The sequence below is a fragment of the Coccidioides immitis genome (genome assembly GCF_000149335.2).
Source record: "Coccidioides immitis RS genomic scaffold supercont3.6, whole genome shotgun sequence".
Lineage (NCBI taxonomy): Eukaryota > Fungi > Ascomycota > Eurotiomycetes > Onygenales > Onygenaceae > Coccidioides > Coccidioides immitis.
The window spans coordinates 3,203,009-3,221,628 of record NW_004504312.1 but is presented as its reverse complement, the minus strand read 5'-3'; the positions used below and the strand labels follow the sequence as shown (position 1 = coordinate 3,221,628).

Here is an 18,620-nt window from a genome sequence, read left to right as displayed (position 1 = left end):
GCACCACCAAAGGCTCGAGCGCCAGGCAGCTCAGAACCTGACCTTTTCTTCTGCAGAGATCACATGCATTCTTTCCACAGTGGCATCGAAGGAGAGTTGAAGGAAGCAGCTAATTGCATGTACTCCAACATGGTTACACGCACTCCAAAAATAGCAGAGGTGGTGACATTCAAATGATCGCCTGTCCCAGCCCAGCTTGGGCAAGAGTGCGAGAGGAGGTCAATATAACTAACCGAGACGGGCCATTGGTGGACAGGTGCATTGACGAAATGGCTGAAAAAAAAGCGGAATTCTCCCTCGTTGAGCCACGCTTTGCAGGACGGATTCTCTGTCAATTCGCTAGATCTCAAAACCATGAGGAGCGGAAGTTTGATGTGGGCGTTTGCGGCGGGTCAAGGGGGCGCCCCCAATGGAATATCCACGGTGGCCGACGGGCCGATGGGAAAGGGGTTTGAGGCGGTGCACGACAGAGACCGCCTGCGCGTCGTGAGCCTACTGGGGAGAATCCAAAATTCCAGATCAACCCCTGATACAGTGTGGCAGGCTCAGCTGAACGGACAGCCGGCAGTGGCTTGGCGCATCGTATAGCTACGAGCTATGATTGGCCGCAGGCCGGTTGTGGCTCGTGCTCGCGTTCTTTCTGAGCCTCAATCGCGTGCCAGCTTCCAAGACCTGCTCGACGATCACATCAAACGGCCGCTCTGCAGCAAACTCGGATCTGTCTGGCCTTGAGTACGAGTTTCTTAGCTTCGAGCGTGCTTAGACTGGAACTATCGCACTTTGCGACTAGCTCAACCACAATTCCGAATTGGCATCGCTTTCACCCTCCTGCGGTGTGTCGTTGCGCCAGCCCTGCTGGCATTCTTGTGCAAAAGACCGCAAGGCAGACTCCGCTCTGGTCAAGAAGAATTCAAGCGATTTCCTTTCCTGGGTCTTCTCATCCAGCCTTGCCGAGTTATCATCAAAATCGCGCAGGACAAGCGCTTGCCGCCTAAAAACGGGCAGAAGTTTCTTTTTCCGTTCCAAGCACCGCTGTCTGGGGATTCACGCCCGAAGGGCAAATCAGAATGGATCGCTCGCTTTTGAAACACAAATTAAAATTGAACACTAATCTTTCATCCCGCCAGTGGTCCACGCCCTGAGTCATTACAGACCTTGCAGCAGGGAAGTTTCTCGATGCAAATCACGGCGGCCTGGGCATGTCGCTAGCACCGTTCGTTCATTCCCCAGTCTGCGGCCGCTAAACCCCCTCGGTTTCCTCGACATTCGTCCCCTTCACCTGGGTGCCTTGACTTAACCATGCTTCAACGCCATCAAGCGAAGATCTCGTCGTGCCGTAGAATCCACGATCGCTCGTGTTAATGCCGGCTATTTGCTGGCCAATATCCCCTGCCAGTTAGATGGAGTATCTGTCTATAAATCTCTTTTCTTTTTCTGCAAATTTATTACTCGTAACGCACGTTTTGCCTGCAGCCTTTTAGGCAATCTTTGATATTTGATGCATCTGTAGGTTCGCATATAAGGCGTCTGAATTTTCATTTACCCACGTTTCGAGCATGGCCTCCCCTCTACCAATTGTCAACCCGAGCCTTTCTCTTGCTCAGCTCTGCTGCCAACAATCGTATTACTTGGCTACTGCTGGCAAGGACATTTTCAGGTCTCAGGACGCATATCACACCGCCATGCAACGCCGTGGCGATTATCCTGCGTCGCCACAGTCGAACTCGTTCTCGAGGACGACAGGAAGTAGCGCGTTTAGCGAGAACGCGCTCCCAGATGAAGATTGGACCCAGGTCTCAGATCTTACGGAGAGACGTCGCATCCAGAACCGCATTGCTCAGCGGAACTATCGTACGGCAACTATTCCTAGCGTCCGTTCCAAGGTCTCAGATTGAACTAACTCATGCTAGGTAAGAAACTCAAACAACGCATGGAGAACCTGGAGAAGGAAGAGCGATGTGCAGCCCAGCGTGATACAACGAGCCCTTCGGGCGGAATATCTCACGAAGACCGCTCGTCACGTCTTCAGTCGCCAGCTTGTCAAACTCCATATGGTTTCAATCAGACAAGTCCAACAGATTTGGCTCCCAGAGAGACTATGATCACCAACAGCCACCACACTGAGGCCCAATCTTACCCCTACCAACAGCATTACGCTCTATCGGAGTTGGCTTCTTCAACCTTGCCATATACGGAGAGTTACGCTTATGTCCAATATCCAGTACAGAGTTCGTATTATTCAGCGACGAGCCCATATGGGTCCGGTTTTTCCTCAGACAGCTATGTCCAAGCCCCGACTCCATCCCATCGAACAGGTTCTGGTGGAGATCGAGCTTTCGTTGCCCACGCCGAGAGTTTTCTAGAGTACAATACGAGCTTCACAGGAACGGGTGTCCTAGAAAACACAGCCTTATATCAGCAATCTGCTCTCGAAGTATGTATATTCCTTGTCCAATTTCAGTGCAGCTTGACTAAGCAGTTCTTGCAGCCCTCGTTAGCGGAGCCTCGCGACTATCATCTTTACGATCCAAATGGCTTCCCGGTCTCAGATGCTATGACGCCATACAGCCAGAGAAAATACCGCCCGCACTAGGCCTCAACATCCTTCTGAAGTTCAATATTACAACGGTCTCCTCAGTTTACCCTTTGCTTTGTCACTGGGATGTCTAATGATTAAAAAAAAAAAAAAAAAAAAAAAAAAAAAAGGGATTACGAATTTCCTATGTTTCTGCTTCCCATTGTTGCATCTCCACCGGTGTTGTCACTAGTTTGTGTTTTAAGAGGATAGGAAGGGATTTTCTGTTTTTAAGATTTACATAGTAGAAAGCCAGGGTGCAGGTTAGATTAGGAGAATTTTGAGTTAATATAACCAGTGAGCCGCCACCCACCTAGGAGTCGGTACTGCAATTTCTATATTTATCCACATCATCATCATGGTGTGCACCCATGCAAACGTCAATGCAGCCTCATGGTTGGCTGTACTCTCCCTGTCATACCCCCCGCCCGGCGGCCTTCCCTGTAAATACAATATCCCAGGGGAACCTGCGAATGCAGACATTCACGGGGGTTTCTGGAGCTTTAGTCCGTACCAAATGCACTCGCTCCCAGAGATTTCTTCTCGTACAGATCTTGCTCGTCCATGGACCATGCAGAGCAGCAAATTCTCGCATCTATGGGGGCCAATTTCCACGATAATATTCTCTCAACTTGGAAGTTGATCTTCCGCAGGAATGGAATACTGGCTCCGACACGAACTTTGGGTTTCTTTTCTTTTTCTTTTTGGCCGGGTCAAAAGCCAATTTCCCTCCAGTGTACGGAGTAAAGGGAGGTCATACAACCCCCGTGAAACCACTACATTGACAAAACAATCCCAGTGAACCATAGCAGCGACGTAACACCCTGAGAGTGGGACAGGGATGGCTATGCGACAGTTGCGCTGGATTGTCATGTTTTCTTAAATTATACCTGCATGATCAAAAGATATTTATTGGACTATTCCCCAGGTCGAATCATCATGCACACCAGGGAGTGTTCTCATGAGGGCACGGAGTGGATATTCCAACCTGGCATCTGCATCTTAGGATTGCCAATATCCGCGATTGCCACTGTGAGGTGAGGAGCCGAAGGCAAGTGCATTTAAAACGGTTTGTATAGGGCGTGTTCATCAGTTTCGCCCGAGAGACAGTCCAGTCCAAGCCTCCGATGCCCCCGCAAAAGCATGAGCAGCCCACATTTTATCGATATTCAAATTGACTCCTGGGAAACAAGGGCTACCCACTTCAATAAAACCCCCTAGGATGAGCCGCATTCTGGACCGTGCTCGTCGGCTGTGTATTGAGCAAGGAAAGGCTACTTCTACGACGGAGAAATCGAATACGGTCTCAGCCTCCAGCCTTTTGATAAGCCATTAGTGAAATATCGACAGTAGAACGGAGGCAAGCTCAGATCCACCAGTTGGCATTTAATGTATTTCTCTACTTTTTATGAGAAGTCATTTACCGATCCACCTTTCAACCAACTGCATATATTTGTACATACTATATGTAAATACACAAATATCCACAATATCTCGATTGGTTTTGTTGCTGCTGCTCGGACCCGAGGACTCAGCGTTTTCTGGCTCGGATTCTAATGTTAGTGACAAATTGCCTCGGCCTGATAAGGAAACCGTATTGTTAAGAGAAAGATGATCTACGACTGGTAACAAGAACGTAGTCATACAGAGTCAGTTGCTCCCTGTTGACGCTTAAATGGGTTCGTTGTTTGAGATTTCAATCAGCAGGAATACTTGTTTCTCCGGCCTTGCCGCCAGTGGAGTGGACGATGAAAAATCTTGGGTGTGCATGAGCTGTGTGTACGAAGTACGGAGCACGGAGTTAATAAAAGAAAATGGCATTTTGAAATAAATGTCCTTGCGTAATAAGCATGGCATATAATATTAGTGGTGTGTTGAGTCCCGGGTTATTGGCACTTTGTTCAGCCTCCTCGGGAGGGAAGGATGCGCAAGGCACCAGTGTGCGGCCTAGTCCGGTGGACCTTAAGAGCGTTAGTACGAGCCTCGGTACAGCGAACGAGAATATGAAATAAAGGGTGTGTTGCAAAGAACTTGACAGTAAGTCATAAGATTATCTGGCAAAGTCGTGGACATGAATCGTGGACTGAAGCTGGAGACCTAGGATAGTCACGATAACATCAGGATTCCCGTCTAGGTGTGTACGGATTTGAATGTATGAAAATCAAGGCTTATGTGACTCTGTAATTATCGTCCAAATGCTCAGGACAGGTAAGTAGATGCGGGATCAGAAGTCTAAAAAAAAAGAGTTAAAAGCCATGCTACCGAAAAGCCTTCAAGATCCAGAGTAAATTTCAAAAACAAAAAAAAAAAAAAAAAAAAAAAAAAAAGGTAAAAAAAGGAGGTAGCCGAGCAACCGTTATTTTATTTTAACCCGAGAAGCAATAGTCGCGTCAAAGCTCAACACTGTAAGATTGTTAATCTCAATTCAAATCGTATAACCTTCCTAGGGTCCGGCTTACCTCCATGGGTGCTTCTCTTCACCATACTGGATGCCTTCAATCCAGTTCTTCATCTCGAGCGCAATCTTGCCAGCCTCCTCGTCCTTCTTCAATCCACAATCGACGAGTCGTCCCTTCCAGCTGATATTACGAACGGGACTCACGATTGCAGCGGTGCCGGCACCGAAGACTTCAATCAATCGGCCTTCGTCTGCTGCCTCTGCAAGCTCGGGCATGGTGAGCTTGCGCTCGCTGACCTTCCAGCCTTTGGGTGTTAGTCTCTCACGAGCGAGCGTCAACACAGAATCCCGGGTGACACCTTCCAAAATGGTGCCATCCAACGGGGGTGTGATGAGCTCATTTTGGCCGGTCTCCTTGTTTTTCATGGCAATGAAGAGATTCATGGTACCGACTTCAGTCAAGTATTGCTCTTCGCCAAAAAGCCAAAGGTTCTGCTGGAATCCACGGGTAGAGGCTTCTAGTTGTGGGACGATGCATGGCGCATAGTTTGCTCCAAGCTTCTTGTCTCCAACGCCTCCTGGCCAAGCGCGAACAGCATAGTCCGTCGCCTCCAGGGAGACAGCTTTGAAACCGGTAGGATAATACGGCCCAACGGGGCTAGCAATCACGAAGAGCATTGCCGAGCCCGGGGGAGACACACCAAGCGTGCTTTGAGTACCGATCATGGTAGGTCTGAGATATAGGGAGTAGCCTCGTTCCCTGTGAAAGAAATTGGTAAGCGGGTGAGGGCCAGAACAAATTAACCGATGGACGAGGAGGTTCACTGTGGAATAAATCTGCTGTCCAGCTTCACAAGTTCCCCAATTAGCTTTATCATCGTTTCACCGTCGAAGGTGGGCAACGCAATGCGTTTCGAGGACTTGTTGAGTCGGGCCATATTTTTATCGGGCCTGAATAATCTGATAGAGCCATCCTTGCCTTTATAGGCTTTCATTCCCTCAAAACACTCGAAGGCATAGTGGAAAACGCAAGTGGCCGGATCAAGGCTAAGATTCTGGTATGGTACGATTTCTGGGGCCAACCATCCATCTTTGGTGTTCCAATTGACCCGGAGCATGTGGTCTATTCCATCCGGATCAGCGGCGTGTCTCTCTCACTCCCAGGGTGCAATGGAGCCCAAACCTGTGAAAGTCGATCCAAAAACGAGCTCTTTTGGCGGGAGAAGATTCTTTGGGCTGGTAGTTTTTGTAACGGAGAGCTTCGAAGCATCGATGCCGGGTAGGCCATCGCTTCTGCTTGGCGATTGCCAGGCACTGTAGCCCCTTTGCCATGCGGCATTGACCGCATACCGGAGGAAAGGAGAGTGAGAGGGGCTGCCGGAAAGGGAGCGGGCACCTGCGCGGCTGAGTCTAAGGATGTTCTTCATTGTGAAGCGGGAGAAGCGAACGGAAAAGAAAAAGCGAGGGCCGCACACAGTGAGAAAAAGAGCAGAGAGGATTTTGGAGCGGAGAGGGGTCGCAATTGGCGACACAGGATGGCCGGTATCTCGAGAAATGTTAAAGTAAGAATGCCCACAGCCTCGACTGAGAGCTTGACTCAGCGCTTAACGGCGGAGCTTGGGGGTTCAACTTTCCGCCCTTTGACTGCCCGCGCGGGCCCCGACAACCAGCGGGCCAATCAGCGGCCACCCCACGGAACTCGGCTCGGAGCAAAATCGGAGTCTGGGAATGGTAAGTCTCGGCAAATGCTTATCTAATAGATGATATCACGTGGTAGAACGGCGCCCAGCTTGCCTTTCTTGGCGACGCAGGACCGTCGAGCCTGGCATCGCGGTCTGAGAACGATTGTGTTCGGGCCGCTTCGTTTCTCCATAGCGCATCATAGCATGGTCTGTTTTTGCAATTTGCTTGCATTGGAGCAGCTTGCTGTTCGTATTTGCCCCTGGCTCTTCTCCTCCTCAGAATAAATGTATTCAATGGAGTGATATCGCAGTTTCTTGGCACCAGTCAACTGCCCTGCGTTTGGATTGCTTTGATATACGACTCTCCTTCGGTTAGCTCCCTACATACCTTTTATTAAATGAATATCTTTTGTCCCGAGCGATCATGTTCTCTTCCTTGAAATCCTTTAGCTCGAATATCTCTGCGAATTATCAGGTTTCCCCAAGCCCCTCTTTTATCTCTGGGCCCTGGAAGGTACACGACGGGAAGAAGAAAAGCACCGGCGCTCCGGCCTCTGTTTTCATTTTTGAAAGGAAGTCCTTAGAATATCGGTCTAGTGGCTTTGGATCTCGCTCCAGCTCTTCCTACCTGAAGAAGTTACATGATGGAGTCATTGAGCGTTTGAGGCGAGAGGCATCAAATCTCGCCAGGCTGAGACACCCCTCGATCCTCCAGGTTCTTGAGCCGGTTGAAGACACAAGAAATGGGGGCTTGATGTTTGTTACTGAACCTCTCACTGCGTCGCTAGCTGGTTTGCTGCAGGAGAAAGATGAACAGGAGCGTACCGGTGGCGTCGGAGGTCGTGCCAGCCGGTTCGTGGTTGAGAGTCCTGATGGCTCGAGACAGAGACGGGACCTTGAAATAGACGAACTCGAAATACAGAAAGGTTTGCTTCAAATTGGCAAAGGTCTTGAATTCCTCCACGAATCGGCCGGGCTGGTTCACGGCAATCTGACCCCAAATGCAATCTACATCAATTCCAAATCGGACTGGAAGATATCCGGCCTTGCGTTCGCGGGACCTGCTGATTCACAAACAGCCTCCCAATTGCCTCCATTAGCGCTTTCCGAAGTTTTATATCATGATACCCAGCTTCCACACTCTGTTCAGCTTGATTTGGACTATACCTCCCCGGATTTTGTTCTCGACTCCAACGTGTCCGTTGCAGCAGATCTATTCTCTCTCGGACTAATAATAGTTGCCCTCTACAATTCACCACATACCTCACCAATCCAAGCACACCATAGCATCAACACATATAAAAGGCTTATATCGTCTCCCTCCACTGTTCCTTCGCAAGGCAATTCATTCCAGTGTTCGCGACCAATCCCGAGAAGCCTTCAGACTGAAGTTCTCCCGAGACTTATAACGAGAAGGCCAGCGCAGCGGATGAATGCTCGTGAGTTTCAACAAGCTCAATATTTCGATAATGTTCTAGTATCTACCATCCGATTCTTGGAATCTTTCCCCGCGAAAACACCAAATGAGAAGTCTCAGTTTATGCGGGGACTTGAACGCGTCTTGCCAGAATTTCCAAGCTCGGTTCTGGAGAAGAAGGTCCTTCCCGCTTTGCTAGAGGAGGCTAAAGACCGAGAGCTTTTGCCACTTATTTTGCAGAATGCATTCAAAATCATCGGTAGGCTTCCGACTGGACGTCACGTTGTACCAGAGAAAGTAATTCCCCAATTAAAGGAATTATTTACTCCTTCAAACAACAAGGGGGTTGCAGTAGAACGGGACACTAGTAAAGATGCTGGTCTGATGGTTGTCTTGGAAAATATGAGGCTTCTCGCTGATAATTGCTCTGGGAAAGATTTTAAGGATGGTGAGTATCCGAGATACGCACAAACACAGCGCCATCAATTAACAAAAGGTTCATAGATGTTTGGCCACTGATTCACCTGGGATTGGATTCGCCTATCCATAGCCTAGTGGATGCATCCTTAAGATGTCTTCCGGTTATGCTGCCAGTCCTGGATTTCTCAACTGTAAAGGACGAAGTGTTCCCACCTATCGCTCTGGTTTTTAGCAAAACAAGCAGCTTAACCATTAAAATCCGCGGGCTGGAAGCTTTTGTTATTCTCTGTGGCGGCACCGTTGACGCTATGGGTTCGACGGACGAGTTATCTGGGGTAATAAGCAATTCCCGGTCTCTAAGCTCCAGTCACACGTCCATCCTCGACAAATTTACCATCCAGGAGAAGGTAGTTCCTCTCTTGAAGGCGATTAAAACCAAAGAACCAGCTGTCATGATGGCAGCTTTGAATGTTTTTAAGCAAATTGGTCAAATTGTGGATATGGAGTTTCTCGCCTTGGACGTCCTCCCTATTATGTGGGCATTCAGTTTGGGGCCACTACTCAACGTGCAACAATTCAGCAGCTATGTGGATCTTATCAAGTCGCTTTCAACACGCATTGAAACTGAGCAGAAGAAGAAGCTTCAAGAGCTGTCGTCAAGTAATGGGGATAAGTCGCGGAATAATACCTCTAGCCCGTTTGGAATGTCGACTAATATCAATGTTGGTGTTGCTGGAAGTGAGGAGTCGGATTTTGAGCGGCTCGTACTGGGGAAGGATCGTGCTGCGAAGGCTGATAATTCCCTGGACACATGGGGCGCAACGCTTTCATCTTCTGCACAGCCGACGACGGCCGATGCTGGGCCTAAGTTTTCTTGGTCTTCAAGTCGCCCAGCTGCGAGTACTCTCGGTCCAGGTTCTGATCCACGATCAATCACACCAGATTCCAAAGTCTCTTCTTTTCCCGCGCTGCAGCCTACGAGCGGACAAAGCCTTGCGTCCACATATCAATTCCCAGCCACTTCCCTATCCTTGAATTCTGCAGGAACAAGGTCTACCCCCGGTCCCCAACCGGGCGCCTCAAACCTCTCTATGAATTGGCCTTTATACCAATCAGCAATGAAGCCTCCTATGCACCATTCGTTACAACAGACAAGTTCAGTGTTCACGATACCTCCACCTCCTCCGTCTAATTATGCGCCCCCGAAAATGAACCCAATGTCGCTACCTCCCCCCACTCCTCTTGGATCCTTGAATTCCCGTCAGGCATCTACAGGGCTATCCTCAGATAATCGCTTACCATTGAGGCCTGGGAATTCCCAGGTTCAGGGCCTTGATAAATACGAGAGCCTACTTTAAGTTTGTAAAGCCCTTGAAGCATTGCATAGTTTAAGAAAGGGAATTGTTGATTTCAATCTTCATGGCTAAAATTTGTTCTGTAATCTGGAAATAATCCAGGCTGGGAGGACAGTCAAAAACCATAGCTGCTATGCAATGCTGTGATGGTATTTCGGGGTTAACTTTGAGACGTAGAAAATTAATGGGCAGACATTCTAAAGCTCAGCCACTGCTCTTGTAACTAACCAACTAGTTAGTTAAACTTAACAAACTGAAATAGTTTCCCTTTTAACTAGTCGCTGTTTTGGATCTTAGGCTGGAACCGAGAAGCCTAAGTTCATTCTTCTCCCCGCGCGTGCACGTCGTCCCAGGCTGGGGTTGGCGGGAATGACCCCTCTTCGAATCTCCTGCACGACTATCAAAAGGGTCGCCCGTCGCTCCTTGACTTTCCCTCGTCTTCCAACTCAACCCTACACGCGTCTTCCGCACATACAGTCACCCCTCACCAGATCATCTTCCAGCGCTGCCTCTTCTATCAATTCAAACTCATCAACAGCTAGCGGAATACCCAATTGCTTTCCCACTATGGATGCCAAGGCGAAGGAGCAGTATCTCGCGGATTCTCCCCCGACGGTGGTCAGGCTAGAAATCAAGCAACACTTCGATGCATTGAAAGATGAGAAATTGAAACGATATGCCCATTTCGTCAGCAGGTAAGTCTAGGAGTATCGACATCATTTCCTCCCAGGGATCCAGAAGATGTCCCGTGCATACTCCTGGCTTAACTGATATTATTCCTGCTGTCAAACCCTTATGAAGCCTGTTAGCCTGCCCTACTGTTATACGGAGTGAATTTGTTTTGGGTTGAGAATTGTGCTAACGATATTTAATCATATAATAGAGCTGCGTTCTTAGGAACCAGGATTACCCTTCGTCAAGTTTCTCCAGAATCTGAGCCAATCTACGATCTTATTATGTCTCTCTACCGCGCCTGCAATGGCGACTGGAAATCCCTTGGCGAGAAAACCGGCGTCAGCCAGGACGAGATACAGCGCTTTCTAGAGTATGCAGCTCAGTTCTTGGGAAACTGCGGCAATTATAAGGGCTTTGGAGATTCAAAATTTATCCCTAGAGTACCGGAGAACGTACTCAGACAGCTGGCATCCGCCACGGAAGAATCAAAGACCGCGTTTGAGGCGGCGTCGCAGACCGGCGGTGGCATATACGAAACTTCGTCTCCTCCGCTAATGCACCTGGGATACCCGGAGGACGGGCATATGACGACGTATTATCCAGATTCTCCCACGATTACGAAAGAAGAAATAACGTTGGTGGGCGATTTCTTGGAGAAGAAGAAACTTCTGCTTGAAAATACTAGACTGAGAAAGACGAAAAATGGTGACTTCGAGCTTCTCATCGCTTCGGCACAAAAGAATCCCGCGGGAAATGATAGAGATGTGGGTGATATAAATGGATGGTCTCTGGAAGGGAAACTTCAGGGGAAACAACTTACTCTCGTCTATGGGGACTACTCGGAACAAATGGCTAGAATTTCAGAAAATGCCAGGCAAGCTTGTTTGAATGCAGCAAATGAAATTCAAAAGAACATGTACGATGAATACGTTAAATCGTTTGAAACGGGATCGCTTGAAGCCTACAAGGAGAGCCAGCGATACTGGATCAAAGATAAAGGGCCAATGGTAGAGTCAGACCTAGGATTTGTTGAAACTTATCGTGATCCTCATGGTGTTCGCGGGGAGTGGGAAGGATTTGCTGCTATGGTTTGTTTCAGACCCTATCCCGAAGCTGATAACTTTCTAATGATTTTCTGTAGGTAAATCAAGAACGCACAAAAGCGTTTGGCAAACTGGTTTCAAAAGCTGAGTCTTTTATTCCAAAGCTACCATGGAGCAAAGACTTCGAGAAAGACAAATTTCACAGCCCTGATTTCACTTCATTGGAAGTTTTGACATTCGCTGGAAGTGGCATTCCTGCTGGAATCAATATTCCGAATTATGATGACATTCGGCAGAACTTAGGATTTAAAAATGTTTCCCTTGGCAACGTTTTGAGTGCAAAGGCTCCGAATGAACCTATTCCATTTATTCGTGAGCAAGACTTGGAACTTTTCCGGAAATATAGAGACCCTGCCTTTGAAGTCCAGGTCGGTATTCACGAACTGTTGGGACACGGCACCGGGAAACTATTGCAAGAGACTGCCCCGGGTGAATTCAACTTTGACGTTTCCAAACCACCTGTCAGTCCAATTACAAACAAACCCATCACTACTTGGTACAAGCCTGGACAGACATGGAGCTCAGTTTTTGGGTCCATTGCTTCGTCATATGAGGAGTGCCGTGCAGAATGTGTTGCCATGGCCCTCGGATGCGATTTTGGTATTCTGGAACTGTTTGGGTTCGGAAATGGCGATGAGGACCTTGAAGGCGAGGCAGGAAACGTGCTCTATGCAAGCTATTTAACGATGGCCCGTGCTGGTATCACCGCCTTGGAATTCTGGGATCCGAAGAGTCAAAAATGGGGGCAAGCACACATGCAAGCCCGATATAGCATCCTTCGCACGTTCCTCGACGCTGGGGGCGATTTTGTCCAACTGAAGCACAGCCAGGATGATCTGTCGGACCTTGAAATCCACCTAGATAGATCTAAGATTTTGACCTATGGACGCCCGGCTGTTGAAAAATACCTGCAGAAGTTACACGTCTACAAGGCTACTGCAGACGTTGAAGAAGGGAAGAGATTATATGACGGTATCACACACGTGGATGAATGGTGGAGCCAAAAAGTGCGACCCGTTGTGCTGCAGAAGAAGATTCCGCGCAAAGTGTTCGTGCAGGCAAACACCGTGCTGGAAGGGGACAGGGTGATTCTCAAGGAGTACGAGCCAACCCTGGAGGGCATGATTCAGAGTTATGCTGAGCGCGACGTGTAAATATTCCATATATCCATCGGCTCTTTGTCGGTAAAGACAAACTCCACTCTCCGTCATGCTCGGATCGTTCCTGTAGCAGAACATCTTGAAAGTCGCTGGTCCACTTCCTAGCTAAGATCCATTGCTTGGCTTATTATGAAGCGCAAATATACGTATCTTTTTTCTCCTCGCTGCAGTTACTTCCATATTTTTCGAACGTATATAGAGCTTAGCTAAAGAGCATCAACCGAACTGGAGGGCGAACCCCGATGTTCAAGGATTCATCCTCTTTCAGCACCATAAGAGACACCTCTTTTCCTTGCTCAGAGTCCTTTCGCTGTCAGGGTCCTCTTTCTCAACCTTTGAGAAGGAGATGGCATACACTTTTGATTCTCCTGTCAATGCTGCATGTCTGCGAGGGCTAGTGGGGACCTCTGATGTATGTTGGAGCACTTAAACCTGTAGACTGACCTTAGTTGCTTGAGGTGTAGTCCAACATTAGCTACAAAGATGAATTCAATGAGGGTGAGCTTCTCCTGGCCTTCCTACAGGTGTTTCTTCGCCCTGGAACGGCTGTTTGTTTCACCTTCAAAAATTGTTTATATTTCAGAGAAAAAAGGCGCTTGGTAAACAACACCAGGAAGGGCAAAGGGAATAAGGCTATAGCTGTTAGAATAACTTAAGCGGGCACCATCAAAGAGAGCACAGATGTTGCGGCTAAAGCGGAGCTTGTTTAGCTGCGGAGTTGGAAAATGCAGCTTTGGAAGGGAGGAATGAAAAGGGGGATCCCACATGCGCCGAAAAACCCTTGAAGGGCTTAGCAAACCGCTTTGGCGTTGGCACTGAACCCTCTGACCCCTGCTAACAATAGCCAGAGATATCATTACCAACAAGTCCACTAGTTTTAATAGCAACTAATTGGGTTCCCAGGATGAGCAATGGTGCAGTAGTAGGCTGACATTGAGGTAAATAGTACCGGATACATAGTACCTAACCTGCGAGGGTCTTACTAACTATTGTGGGCGATGGTGCTTCGGCAGCCCCTGTGGAGAATCGCACATACAGAGGCGAAGCAACCCAATTGATAGCTTTCCTTGCACGACTAGGGTAAATTTCCATCCAATCTTCCATGCTGGGATCAAAGAAAATTTTCTCCACCAACCTTGACCTACTGGTTAGTTAGCTATGAGAAAACTACGCGTTACGCACACAGATATGGAGTGCTCAGCACATCGATGTTGAATTAAGCTTGATTTTAAGCTCATAACTAACTTAACCTTGACAAAATTTTAGACTCTGTCAACCTATGGAGTTACTGCTGGTTGACTTTTGGGGGATGATTTTGGCAGTGTTATAACTAGCAGTTAATGTGTAGGCTAAATACCTATGCCAACGGCACCATATTGGTTAGCAGCCAGTTGCAATGAACCTGCCCCAGCATTTTCTGGATGACAATGAAGCGAGACTTCATAGCAAGGGGTTGATCGCTTCTCCATTGAACACAGCAACGAAGGCATGTACTTTTGCAATTGATGACTGTGTACTTGTACTTGGATGATTCGAAATCGTTACCTCAGGATGCTTGATGGCTGGCTGGAATGTAGTGAGAAGAAAGGATCTAGCAGCAGATAGTGTGGGTTGAAAGTATCAATGACAACAATAGTGCAGTGACCGACGGCGAAAGGTTGGGCAGCTTCCGTATGATTTTTGAAAAGAGAATCGTCGAGCCCGCGCTCAGGTTCGAATTCATCCGGACACACAAAGAAGTCTGCACATCTCGACTCGCTCTAATGCCGGGTGCGTGAGAGTCTAGGGAGTTAGCTATTAGTTAACTAGAGATTCTTGAGGCGATTGGGATATTAAAATCCGGGTGGCCGATCCCTCACCTACCAATAGCAGTCTTCATAAAAGCATGAGCTATTAAAATGGATTCAAAAGGTACATGGAAACGATAGTACAAATATATATTTTCAGGGATAGAATCCCTAGCCCAGCGTGAAGTTAGCAAACACATACGCAAGGCTTCCATAATACCAGCATTAAAATTTTTGAGATGTCCAGTCCCAGTTAATGTGGTATTCCCTCCTACCCAAATAACAATTAAACAGTCTTTGCGATAGCCTTGGCTGATGTGCAAGCATTTGTTGATAGATAATAGGTTTTACCGCCACGAGCACTTGAGATGGTACCAGCGATGCCAAGGATAAGAGCAGTGCAATTCGATGTGATCTCAACGTCCGAAAAGACCTGGGCTTTTTCATCGTTGCCGAGCATAGCTGACATACCATCAGCAGAGATAGTACCAAGGGCACGGCCTTTGGCAGTCTTCACATCAGTGATGCTTGTTGTACTGAAGCCTCCTGCTGAGCGCCTTAGGAACAGTTCAATAAATTAATATAGAAAGGTCCTGTGAATTAGAAAGTGACAAGAGCCCTAGCTCCCAAGACATAAGACTATATGCACATTTGCTGGCTTTTGGCAGCTTACGGGGTAATCACACAGGTCGCTCATAGAAAATGATCACAACCAAGCTTGCTGGTAAGCAGCAAGACTGGTAAGGAATCTCTGCTGATTCTCTTCAAACACAAGCCAGTCTTCTTAACTATGTCAGATGTGAAGGCCTAAATCAAAAGGAAAAACATGCTAGCTATGTCAAGGCGGTGACATCTGAAGCAAAGAATTGAAGATTCTTTTGAGAATTTCGAATATATATTGAATATATATACTCTAATCTCCTATGAATCTGTTGACGAAGCGCTTTAATATCACACGACTCTCCAAAGGTTAGATAGTCTTGACCTTCATTTTAAAGTCACACTATATCGGAGAACGAGGGCCTGGAGTGCATGCACAGAATTATAACTCATCAATGATTTCAAATGTAGTGAGGCTATACGCAGCTTCAACATTGATCAGCGTCTGGCCGCAATTGCACCGTTTGTAGGGCTCTGAAATAAGCGACTCAAAAAAACGCTTGATAAATGGTGCCTGCTTGTGCATAGTCAAGGCGGAAAGCCCGCGTGATAAGACCCTATACATACATCATAATCTTCCTGTCTCCGTACACCAAGTTGTCAGGAATTCAGCTCAACTGTTGAGCCCACGACACTAGCCAGAGTGTTCACTCTTTTGGCTCAGCAGGTTAAGGTAGTTCACCACTAAACAAGCCACACCACTAAACAAGCCAAATTTTCCACCACCAAATTCCTCCAACATTCAACATTCAATATGCAACAACATGGTCAACAATACCTCAATTAGGCTTGCAATTAAAGATCTTGAATTGCAAGAGACCCCAAATTATGCTGCAACTGTAAGAAAGTACTCAGTTAACTGAGAGACCCTGTACTGACAGTACAAAGACTTGCAACTTGCTCAGAATGAAGCAGCCTCCTGATATAAGAAAAAGCTCTCTGATATACAGAAGACAGAGCTTCTGAATTATATAAACAAGCTCTCTAGTCATGGCCTTGCCATTACATCTCAGATCCTATAAAATATCATACAAGAGATGACAGGAGAGAATGTTGAAATCAACTAGATTAATTAGTTTTACAAGCAGCATAATGACAAGATTAAATGCATTTATCTCAAAGCAATTAATTAAAACAGACAGGTAGCAGATAACTATCAGTACTTTAAGCACTTCTATATGCTTGTAATTTAATGATTTATTTGATTAATTGTGATTGCAGTTATTAATGCTGGCTAATTATTTGATACTTATAGAGTAGTTGGAGCAGAAAATTAATTAATATAATCTTGAGCTCTCAAACATCTACAACTTTAATAAAAAAGAATTTCTTCTAGACTTCTGCCATGTCTCAAAGTGATTAGTCTCTATTGAAGCCCTATAAGCTGGAAAGAATGCTGCCACTCAGAATAATAGTCAGAAATTTCTCTCATTACTCTGCTCAGTCTCTGCTGAAGAAATTACACTATCTTCAGCTCTTATTTATCAGGGTAAATTATGAGATCTCCAGAATATATGGCTAGATAATTATGATGAAAGTGAATGGGCCTATTTTGTAGCTTCAACAAATGGTTGAAGCAATGATGAATATGAACTGGAGTGGTTGAAATGAGTTTTCAATAAGCATACTGAGAAACAAGCTGATTAAGAAAGATATCTGCTTCTATTAAATGGGCATTCCTCCCATATAAATATGAAATTTATCAAACATACTGACTGTAAAAAGATTCTTCTTATAATTCTTCTGCTGCATTCAACTCATCATTTGCAATCTCTTGATGTTGGAATCTTTGGGCTGCTGGACAAGGCATATTTAAATAAGCTGGAAGCACTACTACATTACAGAATGAACTATATTTAAATAATAAAAAGAAATTTCTGGAGACTATTCAATATAGCTTGAAAGAAGGCTTTGACAGTTGAAAATATACTTGCTGGCTTTGCAAAGACTGGAATTAATTCTCTGGATTCTCAATATTAACTATACTAATTTAAAACTGCTCAAGCCCCTATACTGTCAGTTAAATCTTCTATTTCTAGCAATATGCACCAGCTTCAACAAGAGATCAAGAGTATATGTCTTCAGCACAGCCTAAATTCACAGAGTATTGAATAGATTATTCAAGCCAGTGAGCAGTTTGCTCTTTATAATAAACTACTGAAATATGAGAATCAGTATCTAAGATCAACTCTAGTAACAGAGAAGCAACACTGCAAGTGAGACAAGCCTCTAGATCTACTTAATAGAGATAATTCTAGCCAAGCACAGTTCTGATCTTCAATAAAAGTTCTTAAGGCACACAAGCATCTGAATGAAATAAAGACTGAAAAAACTGATAAAATTACTCAAACACAACAGACAAAGCTTTAACAGGAGCTTTAAAAGAAGCAGACTGCTAGAGATGCTGAAGAAAGATAGATTAAACAGGAGAATACTTATAAAAAGATCTGTAAGCAACAAGAGACTGAAAAAATCAAACATGCTAGAGAAAGAGAGACACAACATGTTACTTGTGAGAAGAAGAAGACTTTACAACTAGCAGAGAAGGAAAAACAGACAGTTGAACATGCTACTAAATACTAGTAGTCAGAGCTTCAAGTGCCAGCTTCAAAGCATCATCAGAAGGACTCCCCTACTAAAGATTCTCATCACAGAGAGCCTATACAATCTTCTAAAAGAGAAAGTAAGAGCTCTACAAGCCTCTCTAGCAAGACATTAGGCTCTCTAGCCAAGAAATCTACTGTTGACATTCCTTTGAATTCTTTCCTATCTACCCCCCAGATCTCTTGCTCTGGCCACAATATTAGGCTGTCCACCTGTTTATTTTCCTAACTACACTAATTTCTATGCTTCAAAGAACACATTCATTTAATATTTAATAGCTATTTAATAATAAAGATCTGGTTGTTGAGATATTTAATAAATTCGTTGCGTGGAGCATTTGGTGAAATTTGGCTCATTTAGTGGTGTGGCTCGTTTAGTGGTGAACTACCTTAGTATGCCAGTTTCTTGCAAGTACATTGCCTTCGAAGCCTTCATTATAAACAGGCCCTTCGGTCATTTGCGAATGGCTGCCAACATTCTAGGAAGAAATGGAGAAGCGCCTGCAAGTGCAGAGGGACAAAAAGATGGGGAGCATGACGCTGCGATGGAGGAGGAGAAACTGATTGGCACCATCGCTTGGCGAGCTTCACAACCTCGGCGGACTGGTCGCTGCGGTGCGTGGGCAGTACGGAGCGTTGTGCGTGGAGACAGCGTTAGCGACAAAGGTGCCGGATTTGGCCGCCAAAACGGATCGGATTCGGCCTCTTGATTGCCAGATGAATGTATAATGAAGAAGCAATCTCTCTTTACGATTACGGAGTATGTATGATTGCGTTGAGAAATT

At 46.2% G+C, this 18,620-nt stretch overlaps 7 protein-coding genes across 7 annotated transcripts; 5 read left to right on the top strand and 2 right to left on the bottom strand.

Annotated features, from left to right (window-relative positions):
• Positions 1-354: 354 nt before the first annotated feature.
• CIMG_11280 (uncharacterized protein) lies at positions 355-1,086 on the top strand (the record flags this gene model as incomplete). The annotated part of the gene is made up of 2 exons (XM_012358302.1): positions 355-582; positions 748-1,086. 2 exons carry the CDS (start codon positions 355-357, stop codon positions 1,084-1,086), a joined length of 567 nt encoding a protein of 188 aa, XP_012213725.1.
• Positions 1,087-1,556: 470 nt separating this feature from the next.
• Positions 1,557-2,593, top strand: CIMG_04204 (uncharacterized protein; the record flags this gene model as incomplete). Its single annotated transcript, XM_001244762.1, has 3 exons — positions 1,557-1,851; positions 1,911-2,434; positions 2,489-2,593. 3 exons carry the CDS (start codon positions 1,557-1,559, stop codon positions 2,591-2,593), a joined length of 924 nt encoding a protein of 307 aa, XP_001244763.1.
• Positions 2,594-4,737: 2,144 nt separating this feature from the next.
• CIMG_04203 (branched-chain amino acid aminotransferase) lies at positions 4,738-6,536 on the bottom strand. Its single transcript, XM_001244761.2, has 4 exons — positions 6,157-6,536; positions 5,799-6,096; positions 5,035-5,733; positions 4,738-4,978 (listed from the first exon to the last, which is right to left on the bottom strand). The coding sequence occupies exons 1-4, from the start codon at positions 6,398-6,400 to the stop codon at positions 4,966-4,968; spliced, it is 1,254 nt and encodes a 417-aa protein (XP_001244762.2). The 5' UTR covers positions 6,401-6,536; the 3' UTR covers positions 4,738-4,965.
• Positions 6,537-6,835: 299 nt separating this feature from the next.
• Positions 6,836-10,121, top strand: CIMG_04202 (SCY1 protein kinase). Its single transcript, XM_001244760.2, has 2 exons — positions 6,836-8,520; positions 8,577-10,121. The coding sequence occupies exons 1-2, from the start codon at positions 7,080-7,082 to the stop codon at positions 9,848-9,850; spliced, it is 2,715 nt and encodes a 904-aa protein (XP_001244761.1). The 5' UTR covers positions 6,836-7,079; the 3' UTR covers positions 9,851-10,121.
• Positions 10,122-10,189: 68 nt separating this feature from the next.
• On the top strand, positions 10,190-13,061 carry CIMG_04201 (dipeptidyl peptidase III). The gene is made up of 3 exons (XM_001244759.2): positions 10,190-10,542; positions 10,731-11,610; positions 11,664-13,061. The coding sequence occupies exons 1-3, from the start codon at positions 10,415-10,417 to the stop codon at positions 12,777-12,779; spliced, it is 2,124 nt and encodes a 707-aa protein (XP_001244760.1). The 5' UTR covers positions 10,190-10,414; the 3' UTR covers positions 12,780-13,061.
• A 996-nt stretch (positions 13,062-14,057) lies between these two features.
• CIMG_11278 (uncharacterized protein) lies at positions 14,058-15,269 on the bottom strand (the record flags this gene model as incomplete). The annotated part of the gene is made up of 7 exons (XM_012358301.1): positions 14,058-14,142; positions 14,331-14,351; positions 14,519-14,567; positions 14,649-14,675; positions 14,775-14,843; positions 14,924-15,083; positions 15,246-15,269. 7 exons carry the CDS (start codon positions 15,267-15,269, stop codon positions 14,058-14,060), a joined length of 435 nt encoding a protein of 144 aa, XP_012213724.1.
• Positions 15,270-17,798: 2,529 nt separating this feature from the next.
• Positions 17,799-18,545, top strand: CIMG_11277 (uncharacterized protein; the record flags this gene model as incomplete). Its single annotated transcript, XM_012358300.1, has 2 exons — positions 17,799-17,915; positions 18,171-18,545. 2 exons carry the CDS (start codon positions 17,799-17,801, stop codon positions 18,543-18,545), a joined length of 492 nt encoding a protein of 163 aa, XP_012213723.1.
• Between the last annotated feature and the right edge of the window lie 75 nt (positions 18,546-18,620).